Source organism: Chelonoidis abingdonii, chromosome 1, assembly GCF_003597395.2.
Source record: "Chelonoidis abingdonii isolate Lonesome George chromosome 1, CheloAbing_2.0, whole genome shotgun sequence".
Taxonomy (NCBI): Eukaryota; Metazoa; Chordata; order Testudines; family Testudinidae; genus Chelonoidis; species Chelonoidis abingdonii.
In genome coordinates, this window is record NC_133769.1 from 106,847,962 (window position 1) to 106,870,362 (window position 22,401).

Consider the following 22,401-nt stretch of genomic DNA (forward strand, 5'->3'; position numbering starts at 1 on the left):
AGGCTGATACTTTAGTTACGATGAAGCTCTATGCAAGCTCGAAGGAAGAAGGCAGGCAGGTTCCTTTAGCTCGTAGGGTACTGTGGTTGTCCAGGAGAGGGCATCTTCTCAGCATTTCAGATGCGCCGAAAGAGTAAGTGTTTTATAACTTCCTCTATAGCTAATGATCTTTGCCTGCTCTGGGCATTGCATTGATTCGTCTTCTTAGTCGGGTTGTTTAAAACGATTACATCTCTTTAAAAGAGAGTCATCAGTAAGTGGTAAAGACAGAATAATGTGTGTATTGACCAAATGCCTGGAGAGAGACAGCGCTAAGGCGTTGCTACGCACCATCCTCTTCTTTTATTGACTCAATTAACTAGAGTGGAGAGAGGGGCAGGTGCTGATCCAGGTGCCGAGGAACTGAAATTTCCTGTAGTAGCTGCTAACCTTCCATTGATTAATTGGGTTGCTGGAGTTTGAGAGCCCCCGCCCCTTCTCTCCATGATTTTTAAATCTTGAATAAAAAATACAAATATGCAAAGTCAGTGATCTTATGAGGACAGAGCGCCACCTACCGACCAGCTGTAGGATTGTGAGAGGTAAAAGGGTACGTTGACAGAGAGCTACTCAGGCACTGCTTTTGCAAAGGGCTTATCTTGGGACTGAAACTTGATTCAGCTACAAGATAGGTATTTCTTCAGGGTTTACTTAGTTTAAAGACTTGGTTTGGCTTATTCCATCACATAGTTACTATAACAGAGGATGGGACATGCATGATGTAACAGTCTTAAGCTACACTAAATCTGCGAGGAGTTTTCAAATAAAGGCAGACCGATGATTTGCAGTGGGAAATTAGGAGAGTTTGAACATTTTGGAGGGGAGTCAGCTAAGGAAAGGGGTGGAGTAGTTCTGTGAAGGGTGTCAGAAATTCAGCTGAGGGCCCTTCCCAGCAGGAAGATAGCAGTGTTACATCTCCAAGAAAGGGACTTAATTTTTTGGAAGATATTTTGATTTATCTTAATGGAACTTTCCAGAATTTTTTTTGCCACTCGGGGAATCTTTTTCTTCTTCACACTGATTATTCAAACTGTCTGGGATGTATTGAATAGGCATGGAAAGTGGTAGACTCTTGGAGACTATTATGGAACAGTCCAGATTTTGACAGCTATATCCCACGCTTTGCAAGTTGGAGTGATTCCTGGGTAAATACCTGCCTCCGCAAAGGCACTAGGAGGGATCTTTATCCCAAGATAAGGGGGGAGTCTGAAATCAACTACTGGCAAGGGGACCTCCCATGTGATACCTATTACCTGTTTTCTCCTATAAATAGTTTTTTGTGACCATACCACCTTTGAAGGTCCCAGCTGACTTAGCAGACAGATAGATCCAGAAGGCTGGTGGCAACAGGCTGATGATACTAATATTATGACTTATATTATGGTAGGTGTAATGTTTGTGGGAGGCTATGGGCCTACCCTGAGTGCTTTGCAAGAATGAGGCCCACACACGCCGTGAATTATTGGCTTTAATCAAGGTAACGTGACGCACTTGCAACGGGGACTTTGGGCGTTGCTGTTATGGAGGTGGGGAACCCAGCACTGAAGCTTAGCTTGGCCTGGGTTCGAGTTTAAAGGCAGGACTGGGACCATACAGCTATATATACACAATATAAAGCAACTTCTACATATGCAAGAAGGGACTGCCCATAGGCTATATTTGCCCTTTGGCCTAAGGCCATACAAACTGGTTTTAACCAGTTAAAAGCAAGTTATAATTGGTATGTCATGTCCTACAATGACCGGCTACTTAGCAAGCAGGGGCTTTTCACAAGGCCGCCGAGAAAGTGGAAATACCCTAGCTAGGCTGTGACACAGTCTTTCGCAGTCCCCTACAGTAGGTACTAAAGGCCCTAAAGGACACAGAGACCACTTTATACTAGGCAATAATTATTATTATTATTAATTATTAATAAGTAATAAATAATACCTAGTTTTCATTAGTTAATCTCAAAGGGTTTTACAAGGGAGGTCAGTATAATTTTCACCACATGGTATATATACATCTACAGCATCTCTGTTTCAAAGAGCTTAGGGTATACATATATAACACAGACAAAGAGTGAGAGGGGATACAAAAGTAATTACAAAGATTCTGAATGAATGATTTTTAGCCTTGTCAGTGCTCTATGGGTAGAACAAGAGGAAGGCCTAAGAAAGAAGACAATATAAGATAAGAGAATAGAAGTAGGACAAGACTGAAGCATACAGGTACACAAAAGAGAAGAAAAGGGACAGGACAAAAGAAGGCAAAGAATCACAGGGTCATAGGTGGCTGGTGAAAATATTCTATTTTGGGGCTGAATCTGCCCCTCACTCATCCTACACTGGTGGATTGTGTCCCACAGGCAAGGACTGACTCCCTGCTTGGGCCTGTTGGCTCTCAAGGCCTCAGAAGATGCATGCATCCATTCACAGTCAGAGACTTCCCTCCTTGACACCCTCCCTTCCTGCTTCTGACACCACTGGAGGTGGTTCCTCAGGATACTCCCTTCTCAGGGACCCCTTCTTTCCCAAACCCCTCAGGATCTCCCCCTTCCCCAGGATTCCCCATCTTCTCCCCACAATCCCCCCAAGATCTTTCCTCTTCCAGGAGGCTCCCTTCCCCTAATCCCCTCAGGATCCTTCCTCCCTTGGGACCCTCCTTCTCCCCAATCTCTTCAGGATACCCCCTCCCCTAGGACTCTCCTTTCTCCAAATCACCTCAGGATTTCTGCCCACCCCCAGGATTCCCCTTTTCTTCCCTAACAATCCCTTAAGCATTCCCCCTTCAGTGGGATTCTCCTACCCCACCCCAGTCCCCTCAGGATCTTCTCCTTTCCATGGGAATCCCCTTCCTCACAATCTCTTTAGGATCCATCCTCCTCTGGGACTCCCTTTCTCTCCCCCACAATCCCCTTAGGATACCCACTGTGCCAGGACTGCTCCTTTCCCTCCACAATCACCTCAGGATCCCTCCTCCCCATGGCTTCCTCTTCTCCCTCAACAATCTCCTCAGGATCCCCCAGGATACATCTTTCCTCCCATCATCTCAGAATTTCCCCTGTGCTGACCACAGCTGTGGTGGTATCACATAGTGAGAGAAGCACTCTATTCAACCCTGATCCTGCAGATTGCTGCACATTGGTGGAGTCCCACTGTCTTCCTTGAGGCTCTTTTTGGGTGCAGGGGCATGTAACAAATTGCAGAATCAGGGCCTCAGATCATGTAGGTATATAGGTCAAAATCAGCATAATCAAAATGCACCAGAATATTGCACCTTTTTTCTTGTATAGGACCCTGGCTCTGCAGCATTCCCTCATCCCCTATTCTCGTTCTTTCCCAGCTTGGTTCTGTGCTGTTCTATGTAGATCCCATTACCAATCACAGCCCTCCTCCATGATTCTATGCCATATTGACCCATAGTCCTTTCTCAGTACTGCAACACCCTAGCACTCTGATACTTCTGTGCCCTTCACGTCAGCTTTCACAGTTCTCTTCATATCTCCTCTCTTTGTGGCCTCTCTCTATGTTCAGGGTATCTCCCTAGACAAACTTGCTTACTAACGTAGATCCATCTGTAAACAGAAAAGGCTGTAAATCCCGTATAATGTCAAACAGTGTCTAACGCTCAAACAAGCCAGGGAACATCAATGTATGGATCAGAAACTGCTTAACAAAAGATGAAGCCCTTTGCACAACTAAAATGAACATAGCATGCAATATTAACCAAAAGGAAGGGATCTTAATTCAAACCATGCCATCTGTCCATGTTGGTCACAGATAGATACCATATGCTAGAGTGACTTAAAGGACACTCCTGGAGAGGCTTGAATTCTGCTGCTGTCACTGCACACATGTGAATTATTTGAGACTCTGGTGCCAGAATTTGGCAGAGGGTGGAGAGGGGCGTGTAGGGAAGACGTCCCCTCTAACCACACACAGCTGGAGAAGAAGAGGGAGGAGGGAAGTGTGTAGGGGGTGGGGTTGGACCTGCCTTTCATGCTGAACTTTAAATACCTTTGCACTGCACAGATCTGTCAAGCCTAGTAAGGTCACAAAGGTTTCTCTACAGAGAGAAGAGTGTATTGCAGCCTGAGTATTACTAGCTTTAAAGCCTGAACACAGAGGTTTGCAAAATGAATGGAGACCCTTTTCAGGTAGGTAGTGTGGTTTAAGCAGGTGTATCTGGTATGGCAGGTGAAATGATACTGCTCTTTGGGGAGGATGGATGGCTTTTGCTCCTCTGATCTTGTACTGTGTTTGTGAGACATGGCATGTTATTATTCACTTATGGTATGTGAGGATACAAGGCTACTGTATCAATAGTTGTGGTGCCTAGTCTGCTCCCTTTTGGACAGTGAATGCACTTTTCTCCTGTAAATTATATTTCTATGTGTGCAGTAGTGACAAAAATCAAACAGTAAAACAGAGATGGAGAGCCATTATAGCAACATCATAAGACCACTGCCAATGTATTTATGTATATATGGCAAAATAGAATAAGAAAAGAAGTGACCAGAAAGAAACTGGAGATCTCAAAATGTGTGTTAGAAGATGACAGTGCCTATTATGACAGCCAATTTCTTTACTGGCTTTGAGGGATTATTTTGTTAAATTCTGGGTTTTTATTGTCTCTTGCTACTTTTTTTTTTTAAAAAGTTCTGATAGTTGTAGCTATTTTGAATCTGTTGCTTCTGAAAATTGATGACAATCTGCTGAAGCACATGCCATTAAGCTGTGGGCAATATTTTTACTGTAGGAACAAGTGAGAGAAGCAGTCCATGATCAGTGGTGTAGGTAAATTATTTGGGCTGAATTCTGTACTCATTTGCCCTAGTGCAACTGCATCAAGGTCAGAGTGGAACTGCAAAGAAAACGAAAAGGTACAGCAATTTAAAAATGGAAATTCACAGAAGATCAAGGCAGGGTACAATTTTCAATAGTACCCAAGTGACTTAGAAGTCTAACTCCCATTTTTTTTCAAAAGTGATTGAGGAGCACAAGTGTGTGTCTACACTGCAGTTAAACACTCCTGGCCACCTTGTGCCAACTGACTTGGGCTGGCAGGGTTGTAAAATTGCAGTGTAAACATTTGGGCTCTGCTGGAGCCTAGGCTCTGGAAACCTCTCCCTTTGTGGGATATCAGAGCTCAGGCTGCAGCCTCAACTCAAATATCTACACTGCAAATTTACAGCCCCATGAGCCTAAGTCATCTGAGTTGGGCCAGCCATGGGTGTTTAGTTGCAGTGTTGACAAACCTAAGTCTCCTTGAAAGTCAATGGGATTTAGGCTCATAAGTGCCTGAGTCACTTTTGAAAATGAAACTTTTAGACTCCTAAGTCACTTAGGTGTATTTGAAAAATTGATCTTGTGTCATGTTTTGAAGTAGGAATATATTTCCATTTATAAATATTCCAACTCTGGAGTTTAGTAATGTTGGGTGAAATCCTGGTCCCTGTGAAGTCAAAGGCAAAACTCCAATTGTGTTCTCTAGGGCTGGGATTTTGTTCTTCATTCTTAATTTAATGAACTCTGCCATTCATTATCAGACACTTTAGATTTTGAAATGAGTCATATTTTTCCTCAGATGTGTTCCAAATTCTGGAACATCATGTATGCCTGAAAGGCCAACAGCAGCCTCTATGCAAAACATTCAACCTACTGGTATTACACTTACTTGCAAAATACTTGGGTCCAAACAACCACCTGCTGTCTGCATTAGGGGTGGTGGCGGCTTGATCCAAAATGGTATTTAAGCCAACCATCTTGTTTTTATTTTACTGCCTTAAAAGGACAGAATGAGGAGAAAAATGCTGAACTTAATTTATTCTAGAGCTCTTTTGGATTTTCCTTAGTCTCCACAGATGCAAATTAATGAGGACTGGTTATCTGTGGGTTGTGTGTGGGGGGGGTTGTTTTGTTTTTTTACACAGGTAACAGTAACTTAAGGCTCCAAATGCAAAATCTTCTCCCCAGGACAATCCTGTGCATTTGTGGCATGATCTTAGGGACTTGATCTCATAAGCCCATGAAGCATATAGGCAGTATAGTCATTTGTGACAGGTTTAATATAATTCAGCTATTATTCATATTAATTAAAGGAAAAACAAAGTTGCTGTGCTTAGCTATCTGAGAATTAAAAAGATAGGAAATATTCTTTAGCATGAATAAACTGTGCAAAATATAAGAAAACAAAGAGCTCATACTTACATTTAATACATTTTTAGGAGCATCTTTCCTAATAGGACCCAGTGTTGAGAGAGCAATATGGAACATAATTGTTTCACACTTACACCTAGAATGAGGAAAAGCTTTCTAGTTTTCAATCTTTCAGACACTTAGGAATGGGCTTAATTTTATGTATGTGAGTGGTTCCACTGAGTTCAGTGAGACGACTCATGTGCATAGAGTTAAGCATGTGCCAAACTGGACAACAAAATGGCAGATGAAAATCAGTGTTGATAAACGAAAATCAATAAACATTGGAAAACACAATCCCAACCATACATACAAAATGATGGGAGTCTAAATTAGCTGTTACCACTCAGGAAAGAGATGTTGGAATCATTGTGGATACTTCTCTGAAAACATCCACTCAATGTGCAGCGGCTGTCAAAAAAAGCTCACAGAATATTAGGAACCATGAGGAAAGGGATTGATAATAAGACAGGAAATATCATATTGCTGCTCTATAAATTCATGGTATGCCCACACCTTGAATACTGTGTACAAATCTGGTCCCCCCATATCAAAAAAGATGTATCAGAATTGGAAAAGGTACAGAGAAGGGCCCCAAAAATCATTAAGGGTATGGAACAGCTTCCCTATGAGGAGAGATTAAGAAGACTGGAACATTCTGGATTGGGTGGGTCTCCCTCTCTTTTTGATTTAAAAACAAACCAAACCTTCAAAGGGTCTCCTTTTTCTTCTGAGAGCAGAACGGGAAAACTTTTGAAATAACTAAAGGTTCCATGAAACAGGAAAACAGTTTCTCACCCAGCTGTAATGAGGTTAGATTAAGGGCAGGGGTATAAGGGCCAACTTTCCTCAGCACCAATGGGTGCTCGCACCCCCTGGCCCTGCCCCAACTCCACCCTTTCCCTGCCCCGCCCCCATTCCAACCCCTTCTGCAAAGTCCCTGCCCCAGTTCTGCCCCTTCCCTAAATCCCCGCCCTGGCCCTGCCTCTTCCCCAAGTGCGCTGCTTTCCCTTCCTGCCCCATCCCTTCCAGGGCTTGCCACGCAAATCAGCTGTTTCGTGGCACACACCCTGGGAGCCAGAGGGGGACATCGGGCACACGGTGCACCCAGGGGAGGAGGCAGAGGCAGCGCGGAGGCAGAGGTGAGCTGGGATGGGGAGCTGCTGGTGGGTGCTTAACAATTTTTCCCTGTGGGTACTCCAGCCCTCACGGAGTCGGCACCTATGGGTGGGGGCTTTGGCTGGGGTGCAGGTATGTGTGAGAGAGATGTAAAAGGGTAGGGAAGACTCAGAAAGGAGGAGAGAAGCCTTGGCTAGAAGTAGAGCACCCGGCAGCTTCAGCTGAGCACCCAGCACCTTCAGCTCCAATTTACTCTTGTTCCAAGGCATCAGTTTTCTGATTCCCCACCACTTCTCTCTGAACCAGGGAGCTCTGCCAGTCTCTGGCCTCACTAGTGAGGTCTTTCCCACAGGTCTCCTCCTGGCCTGGTCTCTAGGCTCACAACTTGTTCCTTCGGATTAAGGGAGTCCACAATTGACCTGGGGCTGAGTTGTGATTTAAGCAGGTTTTTCCAACCCACCAGAATCCAGGCCCTGAAAACAGCTACCCCACCAGAATTTGCTAACAACTGCAGCTTCTGATACTATGCTCAGTTTTTGCTCCCCTATCAGTATGAGTGACCTTCAAGCTTTCTCCCATAGGTACCTCCTTCTAACAGATGGGGACCTCCTCTGTCAGACTGAGCTACTCTTCTCTTCCCCCCCGCCAACACTTAACTTTGGCTCTCACTATTACCTCTCTATGGGTGGAGCCCTCTTCCTTCTTTCTCTAGGCTGGATGTGTAGGCTTGCAGACCCCTGCAATTCATTGTGATTATCTCAGCAGGTCAGATCACAGGCCAACATCTGCACTTGGCCCTTCTCTGCACCTATTCCAGTCTGAATTCTTCTCACTTGAACTTGGTTGACTAGAATTGTATATATTATTCCAGATGAGGTCTCACCAGTGCCTTCTACAACAGCATTTTATGAGTCTTCTCACATATGAACACTAAAATACAACTTCTATACCTAGAGTATCACTCCTATTTTTAAGTGTGCAATTTCTTCAAAACTGAAATATTTACCTTTGCAAAATCTGGCTTCATTAGGTATGTTTAACAAAGTAACTACCTGATTATTTCATTAAATGAGTCACTGTTTTTCTTCCATACCGTTAGGGTGTCTTCTGTGGTTTCAACATTGCTACTATTTCCATCTTCCAGATACATTTCTAAAAACTAATAGTTTATAACTTGCATTTGAAATATTAATTATACATAATTAAGAATGAACAATCAAAATTTGGCATTGCATACTTTGAGAATGAGTGGCCCACAGTTCTGTCCATCCTGCTGTCTCTTGTGTATAGGAACTTTTGTTGTCCAGACTTCCAGTTTCTTTATAGAAGAAGGACCTGAAATTCATAATGCACATTAACTATCCAACCTCATGTGTTGGTTTCATTACTAAGATAACTCGTAAAGGTTTCAAAGCCTTACCCCTTTTCTTAAATGAAGAGTTGTCCAAGAAATAACAAAATATTTAATGTTAAACTTTACTTTTTGTTCTGCTAAAAATCAAACTTTCCAGAATGAAAACCACCACTGAAATGGATCATATCAGAATTTTCTGGCGAATTTTTTTTTTAAATTCTTGGTGTTAATAACCGGTAAAAATTACAGTAGACGTTTGCCTCTAAGAGGGCAAGATAGATCCGGTAGTGTCCTTAGTGAATATGTGGAAGTAAGATCTATGCATAAGTGATGAAATTAAAAAAATATAGACCAAAATAACAGCTGAGAAAGGAACTTCTCATTGGAAAATCAAAGGAAACTGAAGACAGAGTGAATTTATCATATGGGGGGAAAATTAAAACTTTAGAAATAAAAATTGAAAATTACAGTAACAAAGTGCTATCCTAACACTGAGGTGTGATAATTTGAGAGAAGTTCAATTCAGGCACTCAGAACAAAGAGAAGACAAATTTGAGGAATATATAAAGCTATTTACAGACATGTTGCACTTATGAAAACTGACAAAGAATTCTTTGAAACATTAAAAACATGTATGAAAATGGTGAAAGTTGTGGGGTGTGTGTGTAAGTAAACTATTCCACTGAATCAGTCTCCTAGAGCTCAAATCCTCAAGAGTCTGAGGGTCTGGGCTCCAGGCTACACCATGTCTTTAACACCATGGGGAGGAAGTGCTGATATTAGGGTGACCAGACAGCAAGTGTGAAAAATCAGGACGGGGGTGGGGGGTAATAGGACCCTATATAAGAAAAAGCCCCAAATATCAGGACTATCCCTATAAAATTGGGACATCTGGTCACCCTAGCTGATATGGACCATCCAGAAAGCAACACAAGCCCCTCTGCCACCCACACTCTCTACTTTGCAACCACTACAGGTGACTCACCCCACTTCCAGCAACCTTTAACCCCCTCCCCCAGAGTTTCCCCTTCCCTGCCACTGTTTGGCAACGCAACTCCTCCTGCTTAAACATTGGCTCATTCATGCTGTCCCCAGTGTTGCCTCTTCCTCCATCCTCTTTACCCCCCTCTGTTTATTTGGCTGCTGCACAAATTCTGCCCATCCTTTCCCTCCCTCTTGCTTCCACCCCAGTACCCTCGTTTTCAACAATAGCAAATTCTGAGGGCAGTTAAGGGCAAAATGAGTGCAAGGGATTCAGGAGATGTCACTGAGATGCTCAACTGCTTGAGCAGTGACGTGCTCAGGAACATCAAGGTAGCTAATTCTTCTGGGTTAGCCAATGTAGTTAATTTTGACACAATAGCTCTGTGACGAGGGAAGCCGGGGCTCAACCCTCCCTGTGGAGGAGGGGAGCCACACTGGCCTCGTCCTGTTCTCGCTGGGTCCTGTCCCTCGGGTCCGCAGTCCACTGTCCGGGTGTTCGGTCCCTGTGGAGCGGACTGGGACACAGCAAAGTCAGTAGGGGCCCCGCCTTGGATATAGGCGGGCACCAAACGAACGGTCCGCTACCCTCTGGCCCCTTTGGGGCGGGGCAGAGCAGTAACAAAGTCAATAGGGCCCAGCCCTTGGTTCGGCGGCACCAAACACGTGCAATAGGCTCCAGCCCTTTGGGGCAGGGCAGAGCAGGCAGCAAATAGTTCAGAAGGCCCTGGCCCTTTGGGCAGGGCAGAGCAGCAAATAGTTCAGGGGGCTCTGGCCCTTTGGGGCAGGGCAGAGCAGCAAATAGTTCAGGGGCTCTGCCCTTTGGGGCAGGGCAGAGCAGCAAACACACGGTAGCTTTGGGGTGAAGGGGGATACTGCCACCCGATTATGGGTGGCAGGGGGAACGCAGGCCCACCCACTCCTCTGCGTTCCAGCCCGGGGCCCTAGTAGTGGCCGTCGCCGCAGTGGCAGTCCAGTGGGGATCCGGCCCGAAACACATGACAGAGTGATCAGGGGGATCCTAACCGAAACACATTGACAGCGCGATCAGTGGGATCCTGACCGAACACCACGGTCATCGGCTCGGGTCCCTGCGGCTTGACTGTAGTCAGCCGCCCGGGCTACTTTCCATTCCCCCTTCGCTTCCTACCTGGTCCGCCGGGTCCATCTACCGTCATGGGCTCCTCCCAAGTCCGGGGCCAGGGGGTAGATCCAGTAGCACCTCTGGGTAGCTGGGCCAGGTCTGGTCCGAAGGCTCCTCCAGGCCGTAGTTAGGGCTGGGCAGCGTTGGTAGTTCCCGCAGCTGAGCGTCGCGGTTGCTGCGGGTCGGCTCCGGCAAGGCCTGATACCTGTCCCGGGGCTCCGCAGCCTCCCAGCGATGAGGGTCGGCCGGCACATCTGCTCTGGCCAGCAGCTGAGCTGAAACTGAAGGCCGGCGCCCGGCTTTTATACTTCCGGGTCGCCGCCTGACCCTTTGAGGGGCGGGGCTTCCGCCCGGAAGTTCCGCCCTGGGGAAAGATGGACGGGGCTCAACCCTCCCTGTGGAGGAGGGGAGCCACACCGCCTCGCTACAAGCTCCCTTGTAATTCTCTTCTCCAGGCAATCTCCCCTCACTCTCTCTTGGAGTCACTTAACAGCTGGGGTTGATTAAGTTAAGACAGTAGCTACTCAATGACTGAGACTCCTCTGGCTAATTTACTGCTCCCTTGAATACCTGTTTCCTTAAAGGAGCCTGTCCAGTCTTCACTACCCCTGAAAGGGCACAGCCTACCGTGTTCACAGTATACTCCTTCCCACAAGCTCATGTACCACCAGTGTAACACAAACCACAGCTTGGGAACCTCTGGTCTATTGCAACATGTCTGAGGTATGAAGACCTGCACACTGCAAAACAATTTTACCAATTTCCAAGCATAGAAAAGCCTCTGCTCCTGGTTTTTTTTAAAAAAGACTTGGTTCAACACCTTAAAGTTAAGGGCCAAAGGGAATTTATTAGGGTTTGAGTACACTGTTGAAGTCACATGATCTAAAAAGATCAGTTTTTATAGCTACTGTGCAGGTTTTGTACCTCTGATTATATACCATGCCAACTCACAACTTCCTCCTTTGTCAGCAGGGCTGCCTGGGGTGGGGGGCAAGTGGGGCAATTTGTCCCAGACCTTGGGCCCTGCAAGGGCCCCACAAGCCCTGACCCGGCAGCGGTCTGGGTCTTCGGTGGCATTTCGGTGATGGGGGGGCCCTTCAGAGCTGCTGAAGACGTGGAGCAACTGAAGGGCCCCCCGCTGCCAAAATGCCGCCGAAGACCCGCACCGCCACCGGGTGAGTACGAGCACCGCAGCTCCCCCGCTTTGCCCCAGACCCCCTGAATCCTCTGGGCGGCCCTGTTTGTCAGACATATTAATCTGAGCCTATTACGGAGATCTGTACAGGGTTCTAAATATTATTTTAATTGCACTGTTGTCTGGATTTGAAAATGCTTTAGAACACAGCCTTTTAAAGTTAAATGCCCTCTCCACTTGCCTAACACTTGTGTAATGGATTTCGTTTTTCCCAAGAAAAACTGACTTGCATATAGAACATCAAACTCATCTGGTGCTAATATTTTAGAATTGTTTTCTCATTAACATTTTTCCTCATTAAATCGCACAGAATATTGACCTTTTTCTTATACAAGTGCTTCTTGTGTGAATGGCTTTCATTAGTCTGCTGCCATACTGTCTGCTACTGCTGTTTCCCTCAGGCTTCACAAGCTAAGTAGAGTTGAAAGGGGTCAGTATTTGTATGAGAAGCCTCCAGAAAAAAACACATGTTGTGGGAAGTGGTGTTGATGATTCAATAGATGGCAATCTTTCCTTTACGCTGTAGTCTTTTACACATGGTTTTTACCCACCCCTTCCCAAACCATCCAGACCCAGACCCCCCAATCACGTGCTTATTTGTGCTTTGATCCCATGCTCATTTGCGCAACTGGGGGGATGAGTTAAAGCTGGAACAGTTTCCCCCGGTACTGGTATTTTTCACATCCCATCCTAAACTATTACCTAATGTTGTTTGTGTGCTATGAAACAGCTGTTGGTTTACCCCCTAATGGCATGGTGAAGTGACCTCTCTACGACACTATTGCATGGTAAGTAAGGGATATAATCTGAAGTTAATGATTGCAAGGTGTTTTGAAATCCTCATCTGAAAGGTGCTAGATTATTTGTATTACTGTAGCACCTAGCAGCCCCAGTCCTGGACCAGGACCCCACTGTGCTGGGTGCTGTAGAAACACAGAACAAAAAGACAGTCCCTGCTCCAAACAGCTTACAATCTATACCAGCCCTTCTCTCTGGAGACTCCCCTTACTGGGAGAATCCTTTTTGTGCCATTTGAGCATCCCAAAGGGAGCAGCACCTGGCAGAAAATGTTCCCTCAGCCTCTGGTGATCAGTGCACAGTCTAACACAAGTACAAAAGCTGATCTGGAGAAGTAACAATTTTATTATTAAAATGAATATTGTTCTGTGTATCACTGCACCAGAAAATATTGTCCCTCATGAGTCCTTCCCTTTTGACTTCAGAGGCAGCGTTGGAGGCACAAGGAAAGCCTTGCTAAACCAAAGGCTGCAGACTCTTTACTTTGGCTACTAGCAAGACCTCTATCCTGACATTATTTTTTTCTTACACCGAACTCTCATTGATTTTAGAAGTTCTGCATGAGGAATAATCTCTGGAGATGACCCTGAAAATACAGTTCTGAAGACTATATTAGAGAAATGGAAGGGATGGTCTAGTGAATCAGGTGCTAGTCTGAGACTCCTGGGTTTATTTCCCTGCTCAGTCACAGGCTTCTTGTGTGTGCCCTTGGGCATATAACTTAGGGTCAGATTTTTCCAAAGGCATTTAGGCACCTAAAGATACAGATAGGCACTTGGTTAGGTGCTTTCAAAAATCTCACTAAGTTAAGTGCTGAACTATTTGATTTAAATACCTGTGAGGATCTGGGCCTCTGTGTTTCAGTTTCCCTCTCTGTAAAACCAGGATAATATTACTTTTTGACCTCAGGGTCATTTTGTGAAGACAAATACACTAAAGATTGTGAAGTGCAATCTCCCCATGGTAATGGAGGGCCTGGCGCACTTTAGCTAGTGCATGGCAGAAATTGTGCTTAATTGTTTGAGGAAGAAAACTTAATATGTTATGAATGAATATAAATGAAAGCATATCTTACCATCCATCACTATTCGTTCAGATTTTCATTGACTTTTTACATTTGCTGCACCATGTCTTTAATTTTGGTACCCACCCTGGGTGAAAGTCATCTCTGAAGTGCTATTTTGAGGGTGTAAGTGGTGCCTAGTCCTTGTGATGGTTCTATGTAGTGCATGTGCATGTATGTATGTAGTTCTGCTGAGTCCTAAGGGGATGATTTAATGAAAGAAAAATCTAAAAGTCTTCTTGCAATATATAAGAAAAAAGAACGTTAAATCCTCAAGTGTGCAAGAAGCAAACTTGGTGTGTCTGAAAGGTGAAGTGGGACGTTGTTGGAGGCTTAATGACACCAATTGTGGTACTTCCTTGAAGGGGTGGCTCATCTCAGCATATATCAGAGTGGCCATAATGCTGTTCTAATTTACACTAGCAGAAGCAGCTCCCTATGCTAACCCAGGATGGGAAGAGTACACCTTTTTTGGCTCTGCCTTGGCACATCCCTTATGCTGGGGCAATGCTCAGATGTCTGCTTAAGGCAGCAATAAATCCACTATGAGTCGCTGGAGGAGGGCAAAGGGGACTTACTGCAGAGCAGAATAGGGCCCTACCTATATAGTTGAATTTAAAAGTTTGTTTTATCTTTCAGGAGACCATATACATTGAAGAAAACACACATAAAAATGATATGATCTCTTTGATTTTCTCTCTGAAAGAAAAGGTTGGGGCGTTGGCTAAAGTTCTGCGCATATTTGAGGTAAATATTTTGCTTTTCTCTGCGTCTTTAAAATGTCAGGACTTTCAGTGCTACCCCCTGTTTTCACATGATCCTGACTTAAGGGCTGGGGGATGTTTCTTTTCTGGGCTCTAATTTTCCTTGTTTAGTTTTAGCTGAGAGATGACTTTTTTTTAAAAAGACCCTCAAAACCAACTTTTCAATCATTTTTTAACTTGTGCAAGAGTTAAAACAAATCTGATCCCCCCCCCCCATTCTTAGAAAGTGATTTAGCAAACAAAATATACCCTAGAAGTGGTTGTATTTGACTAACTTGTGGACTGTGCCTGTGGATGTCTCCCTATATTTCATATCTATGAATATATACAGATTATATTAGGGCCTGATTCTTCCATTCTTCCTTGCACCTGTGTAGTCACTGACACTTGTACAAAGTGAGTGCAGACTCTTAGTGTAAAGTGCTATCGGATCAGAATGGCAGCACTTTACACTCACTTTGCACAGGTGTTTCAAGCTACACAAGATGTGAGGTAGTTGAGAATTGGGCCCAGGATATGTAAAAGCACTTTGGGATCCTGCAGGAAGAAAGGAGCTGCATTGCTCTTAAAATGTCATCCACTCACATTTCCCCAAATGTTGTGGATAATGTTTAAAAAAAGTCCATGGAGTTCGTGACATCTTTGAAAGCCTTAGTTGTGACACATAGGGCTGTGTACATAATCCCAAGCAAATCCACTGGTTTCTTTGGTTTTTAGAACTTTAATATTAAAGCAATTGTTTCTTCAAGCAATTGTTTAGGTACATTACTGTAATGAACTGCAGACTACATATTATTGATTAGAAAATTGAATTCACTGGTAAATGAAAGGGTGCTGTAGTGGCATAATACAAATGGAAACAAAAAAATGTCCCAAGATGTCTTCAATTCATTAAATGGAAGGGGAGTACATAGCTATCAGAGCTAGTGTCAATCTGTGGATTGCAGTATGGTCCTTTGACAGTATTTCCACTTCTTAGCAACATGCACATCTGAGGGGTTGTTTACACATGGTTAACTCCGAGTGTGGACATTTGCACAGAGATACAGTGACTCTGCACTGCTCCCAGGTGCCCATCTCAGCACATTTTGCCATGCTTCTATTGATCCCTTCCATATCCCCATCCTGTGGTGAGAATGGGAACAAGAGAATGATCTTATGAGGAAAGACTTGTGAGTCTGGAAGGATGTGAGGCTATAATCAGCACTCTTCCCTGTGACCCTCTTCCCACCAAGGCCATGACCGCAGAATACGAGAGAGACAGAGTCTGGACAGAGGGAATTTGACAATGTCCAAGATGGGGGACATGATGACATTTACACTCAGCCCACCCAGCCCCCACTTTCAATAGGAGTTCAGCCAAGGGAGCAGGTTTTCCATTCTTTTCACCCCTTCCACCACATGAAGCAGAGGGGATGAAAATGGCTTTGGTATTCAGGTTAGAAATGGCTTTGTTGGTCACATCTGTTTGAGGGTGTACAGGGGACATATTTTTCTTACTGGGTAGCCTGTCTGCAGGCACCATGTCTGGCCTGGTGGTGGTCCCTGGGCCCTTCTCAAAGGAGACTGCACAGGGAAGAAATCTATGGATTTCTGGTTGTCTATGGGCATGTTTAAGCCTCATTAATCTGTTCAAAACTATGCCACATTTGTGCATGAAATAGGCGGGGGAAAGGCAACACAAAGACTACAAAATATGGTTCAAATGAAATTGTTCCATGGAACGGAGTCTGCATTCTGTGAGTCTGTTGCCTGCTAAAGCCAAGCCCAGCCCCCCACAGAGTTCTTCACATTGTGATTCGATGACCAGTGTGATGCATTTGGAGCTGCTCTGTATTAATTTGACTACTGTGTGTTGACCTGGCTGTTGGCATGTTTTCTATGTGGCTATAGTGGATTAAATCAACAGGAGAGAGAGAAAGTGTGTGTGTGTGTGTGTGTGTGTGTGTGTGTGTGTAGGGAACAAACAGGAAAGAAAAGAATAGCTCCTGATAACTCCCAGGTGTTTGTGGAGAGTGATAGCTTTGACATTGACCCTTATCTATTAACTGTGGTGGGTTTTTTTTGGTGGTCTCCTCTTCAGCCAACCTACAAAACCAGTTTGGAACAGGACAGGAAAAGCCAACTGTCACAGGGTGACTAGCCCATTTGAGAGGGAGCAGGGTTCAGTGCATCTCTGATTACCTGCTGCTCAGCTGGGCTTAAGGGAAGGCACTTGGAGGCTATAATACTTTGGTCTAATTTTGGTTGCTGTGGTTAGTGCGTGGGTGCTGGTGGCCTGTGATATACAGAAAGTCAGGCTAGATGATGTGGTCGTCCCTTCTGGCCTTAAATTTTGATTCACCTGGGCCTTATAAAGAGAAAGACACTAGCAAGAAAAGGGCTGCCTGCTGACACCTTCAGGCATAACATTAAAGAGACTGATTGGAGAGAAAAGGAAGAGAGTGAACATGGCAAGAGGTAGCCAGACTTCTGAGCTACAGAAGCTTGTCTCCAGGTGAGTCCTGAGAAGGCAGCACCTGGGGACAGGCAGCAGGAAATATAATATTAAGAAATGTGTTTTTTAATCATAAAAAGTCATAGAATTGTAGGGCTAGAAGGGGCCTGGAGAGATCATCGAGTCCCTTTCCCCTGCACTGAGACAGGATGAAATAAACCTAGACCATTCCTGACAGGTGTTTCTTCTAACCTGTTCTTAACTTCCAATAGTGGGGATTGCACAACCTCCCTTGGTAACCTGTTCCAGTGCTTATCTAGCCTTCTATAGTTTTTCTTAATAGCTAATCTAAGTCATTTTCTTGCTGCAGATTAAGCAAATTTTTTCTTGGCCTGCTTTCATTGGACATGGAGAACAGATCACCATCCTCTTTATAATAGCCCATAGCATGTTGGAAGACTTATCAGATCCCCGCTCAAGACAAATAAAACTGGGCACATTGAAACCTTTCCTCATAGGTCAGGTTTTCTCAACCTTTTATCATTTCTGTTGCTTTCCTCTGGATTCTCACCAATTTGTTCACATTTCATAAATTGTGTTGCCCAGAGCTGGACACAGTAGTCTAGCTGAGGCCTCACTAGTGTTACCTCCTGCGGTCTACCCAGGACATACCTGTTGATGTACACCAGAATATTAACAAATGTTGCAACTGCTTCACGTTGTTGGCTCATGTTCTATGTGTGATCCATTATGACCACCAGATCCTTTTCTGAAGTACAACTAGCTAGGCAGTTATTTCCCACTTTGTAGTTTGTGCATTTGATTTTTCCCACCTCCTAAGTGCAGTAATTTACATTTGTCTTTAGTGAATTTCATCTTGTTTATTTCTCCAGGTTACTTTGGAGTCTAATTCTGTCCTCTGAAGTGCTTGCAACCCCTCCTAGTTGATGTCATTCACAAATTGTATGAGTATACTCTCCACTCCATTATCCAAGTCTTTAGTGAAAATATTGACTAGTACTGGACAGAAGATAGATTCCTGTAGGACCCAACTAGATATGTCCTCCCAGTTTGACAGCAAACCATTAATAACTACTCTTTGATTATGGTTTTTAAACCACTTGGGTATCCACTTTACCATAATTTCATCCAGACCACATGTCCCTCATTTAGAGAAGAAGCTTGTTCTAGGAAGAGGGAGCACTCAGCAGCTACCACCTGGGGAAAGGTGGCAGGGAACATAATATGCTGAGACAAGACACTTTGTCTCCAGAAGGAGAATCTGGAGAGAGTTCGCCTGGCCACAAAGGTGGTGGGGGAAGTGGGATGTTTAAGCATTGAGCAATATTGCTTAAAACATGTCAAGGAAGAAGAGCTCAGGAATGGGTGAACTGGAAGAATTTTAAGGAGAGAGAGCTATTGTTGCTGGACATAAGTTTAGAATAGGGTAAATCTTTCTGTTGGGGGGGGGATGATAATATGACATTGTATTTATAAACAAAGCTGGCTTGGGCACAAACACAGGTAAGCCTGTTGTAATTCTTATATGGAGTCTTTAGTGCCATCGCCGCCACCTGCCTCTACTTCCCCTTCATCAGGGCCTTTAAGAATTCACAAAGTTGCTAGTCACCTTCTCAGCCCCAAATTCTTTAATTCACTCTCCACCAAGTTGACAACAAAGCTTGTCTAAAACAGAACAAAGTTCCAGAACAATCATCCATTCCAGAGCCACACATCACCTCTCTTAGGCTTCTGTAGCTTACTGGCAGGCCTCCTACCTCTGGTAGTCTCAGATACTTCTCTCAGTCACACTCTTCCCTTGTAGCTTCCTGCTGCCTTTTATATTTTAACAACCTGATTTCTCTCAGGGTCATTCATCTTGTAATCAGGGCTGGTTTGGCCCCAGGCTTTCTAGCCCACAGGGCAAGCCACTGTGTTACAGAGTCCCTAATGGGGGGCGGGGAGAGGAAGGGACACTGCAGAGCCACACTTTGTCAGAAGGATGAATGGCACGGCAGACATGTCCTATTGTAGCCACGAACACAGGATATCAAAAGATCTTTGGCATGTTTAAAAAGGAACATTGCCTCAAGAGAGGGGAAAGTTGTTTGGGGGAACCAGACTGCAACCCAGGCACCTGCTGGAGGTGTCAGAGGAATTAGGCTTGCCTAGGTTACTGGCAGGGGGTGGTAAGCCATTAGGTAACACAAGCATTAATGTAGATGTTTGTCTGAAAATTAGTTTTCTCAAAAAGCTTTGTTCCTACAGTTAAACAAATGAGACTTTGGTTTTAAGAAGGTGGCTTAGTCACTGTATACTCCACTGGTCAGACTCCTGAAGGGAAGAGCTGCAGAGACTGATCCTATTCGAACCTACTCAGTAAGCATGGTTGATACACAGGATACTGAAGCCCAGGGCCCAGTCTAGGAATGGGAATATTGCAGAATTTCACCCCAAGGGAGGTAAGGGCATGAGGCCGGACACCTGAGGGGATGTACTCGGAGCAACCCAAAAGGGCTAGAGGTGCAGCTAGCCCTGCAACTGTGACACCAAGTTTAAGGGAATCTCAATGTGCTTTTGAGGTGCACTATATTTATTGTATACAAAGAGCTCTCAAGGTCATGTCTGTGGCTGAGGGACTGTCGCCAGATGATGTTGTGTAATTTTGTGCTTTGAAACTGAGCTCTTGTTTTAGTACAATTTCCACTTGTATCCAGAAGTGCACTGCACCCCTCCTATTGATAGGAATTGGTGTTTTATCTGCTAGAATGTTACCACCAGAGTTGAATCATTTCTTTGTAACTGCTTCTATGTGTCTGACTGCTTTAAATTCAAGCCATGTTTGGGTAGATCTGTTTTTGTCTTATGTTTGTTCCTGACTGATATTCTTTCAATCGGTTTTCAGAGTCGGCTCTGTGCACTTCTCAGAGTTGATCAGCTGACGTGGATAACCATTCTGGCCCACAACAAAGGATGGGGTGCATGGGCAGGGTGACTATGTATCCCTTTAAACTAGGAATCTCTTGGTTTTCAGCAACAGGGGTAGAGCCATGTTCTTAGAAGTGCTAAGCATGCACAACTGGGACCAGATTTTTCCAAGAGTTCGCTCCCATTTAGGCAGCAAAATAAATGGTTACATTTTCAGAAGATCTCAGGAGATGGACTGCAATGGGATGCTGAACTTTCTTGAATATCTAGTCCTAGTGTTTTGTCCCATGCTTTGTAAGTTGTGGGACAAAACGTCAGGGCCAGATAGAACACTAGAATGGTGACCTGAAGGAGTCATCGACCAGCTGAGCTGATGAACCAGGTAGCAGGCTGGCTGAGTGCATGTGTTCCTCAAGCATCATTTAGTACCCAGCCCTGCCACCATTTGCTACCCGGCTCTACTTCCATCCCTAGAAGGTTTCCCAGTGAGCCCCCCAACCCATCCTCCCCTGCAGGGTGAGCAAATACTCATGGAGTCAGAGACTCATTCTTAAACTGAGCTGTGACTCTAGCTCCACCATTATAAGCAAGCGGTTACAAACCTAACCTGAGCCAGATTCGATGTATCCACCATCCCTATGCCAGAGGTGAGTACCAGACCATGGTAGTCCGTTTGAGGGATGAAAGGAAGCCTGTTTCCCTGCCCTTATTTACTACCGTCCAAATCTAGTCCCCATTAAAGTAGAAGGGAGTCCTTTTCCCTTAACTTCAGTAAACAGTAGATTGGTGATGACATTACGTCTGTAAGAACTGTTATTTACCAGAATGTTTGTGGAAAGAGAAGTGTTGCAAATATATATCTGTGTACAAATATGCATGCAAATCTTCTTAAGGAACTTATATGCTTCCATTAGTGTAACATCAGAGCAGCTCGCAATCTTTAATGTCCTCACAACACCCCTGTCAGTTAGGGAAGTACTATATCCTTATTTTCCAGAAAGGGAAAGGAACTGATGCACAGAAAGAGAGACTAAGTGACTTGTCCAAGATCATGCAGGAAGTCTCTGGCAGAGAACAGAGTCCAGACTTCCTGTGTCCTAGGCTAACATCCTAACCACTGGACCATTCCTCTTCTGTGACACCCATATGTCTGTTCTCAAGTACTCTCTCTCTCAAAAGTTGGGATCTGAAAGCTCTTTGTGGGTTTGATTCAACCAGCCACGTAGCAGAAGTAGTACCTTGTGACTAAGGTGACCAATCACATACCGTCAATAGCCACTGATTCTGCCAGCCTTAAGTCAAGGTGAATAGTATTCATCCTGTCTTACTGATCTTAATGGGATTATATGCAAAGCAAGGTACTGCCCACTGTAAGTAAGGGTGGCAGAAACTGCTTTTATGCTGTAAAGAAACACATAGGATGTCACTAGTGGCTTTGACCACAGGAATGATTTTACAGTATGGTACACACAAAAAACAAAACAAAAAACCCTTGTGCAGAAAACCATGGATGGATTAAACCCTGGCCATGTGAGGCAAGGAAAATCCTGCCCAGAGCCAAATGGATTAAAATGTTTACTGGTGTGTGTGTGTGGCAGGGAGGGGGTTTTGGGAGTGGGGGAGGGAGGGGAAAAAGAATAATATTATTATGCTGACAGATTTGGTCGTCGGCAGATTTGAACCTGGGGTTTCTGGAACTTAGTGCATGAGTCTCAACTGCATGAGCTAAAAGCCAACTGTCTATTAGCTAAGGCTGTAGAGCAGACTCCTTAATTGCTCTCTCTGGAAGTGATCTCAGTGCCACTCGCTGAGACAGAACACCACACCCAGGAGATGGGTGGGTTACAATATGATGCAAATTGTTACCTTACTTTCAAATAGGAATCACTTTGCTTTTGTTGAGTAATGTTCTTTTCGAATAACAGAACTTTGCTCTAAGGGCAGGCTCTGATAGCCCTGCTTGTGCAGTGCAGCACTTTTTGATTTGCATGGCTGTACTCCTGCAGTAAGTTGTTACATCATGTGACTAAAGATACTTGAACCTGGCCCAGAAGTAAATGGTGACATTGAGTCAGACCCTTTGCCTTCTGAGCCAACAAAGATGACACTGGGAATTTTTTTTTTTTTTTCTGTTTAGGGAGCTAACTTTGTGTTCAACAGATAATGACCACTTTGAAGTTATCTCTTTGACCATCTGGGCTTCTGTTGAATTTTGGATTGTTTGCTTTTTCTCTTGTCTTGCACACAGGTTACGCAGGCACGGGCATGTTTTTCAAAGAAATTTGTCCCTAGAATTTTACTCAGTACATTAGTGGGATAAATAAGACCTCTCCCCCTTCAGCGTGCACACAACTCCATATGTATACCTATTTCCACTACAGCATGAGCCAGATATAAACC

The 22,401-nt window shown here is 44.5% G+C and overlaps 1 protein-coding gene across 1 annotated transcript in view; it reads left to right on the forward strand.

Moving 5' to 3' along the window:
• The first annotated feature begins 14,539 nt into the window (after window positions 1–14,539).
• The window catches only part of PAH (phenylalanine hydroxylase), a 46,123-nt gene continuing 38,261 nt past the window's right edge, over window positions 14,540–22,401 (forward strand). Inside the window, exon 1 of the mRNA XM_032771929.2 lies at window positions 14,540–14,619. Within this exon, the coding sequence (XP_032627820.2) occupies window positions 14,551–14,619 (69 nt within the window). The 5' untranslated portion in view covers window positions 14,540–14,550. The remainder of the gene's footprint in view (window positions 14,620–22,401) is intronic.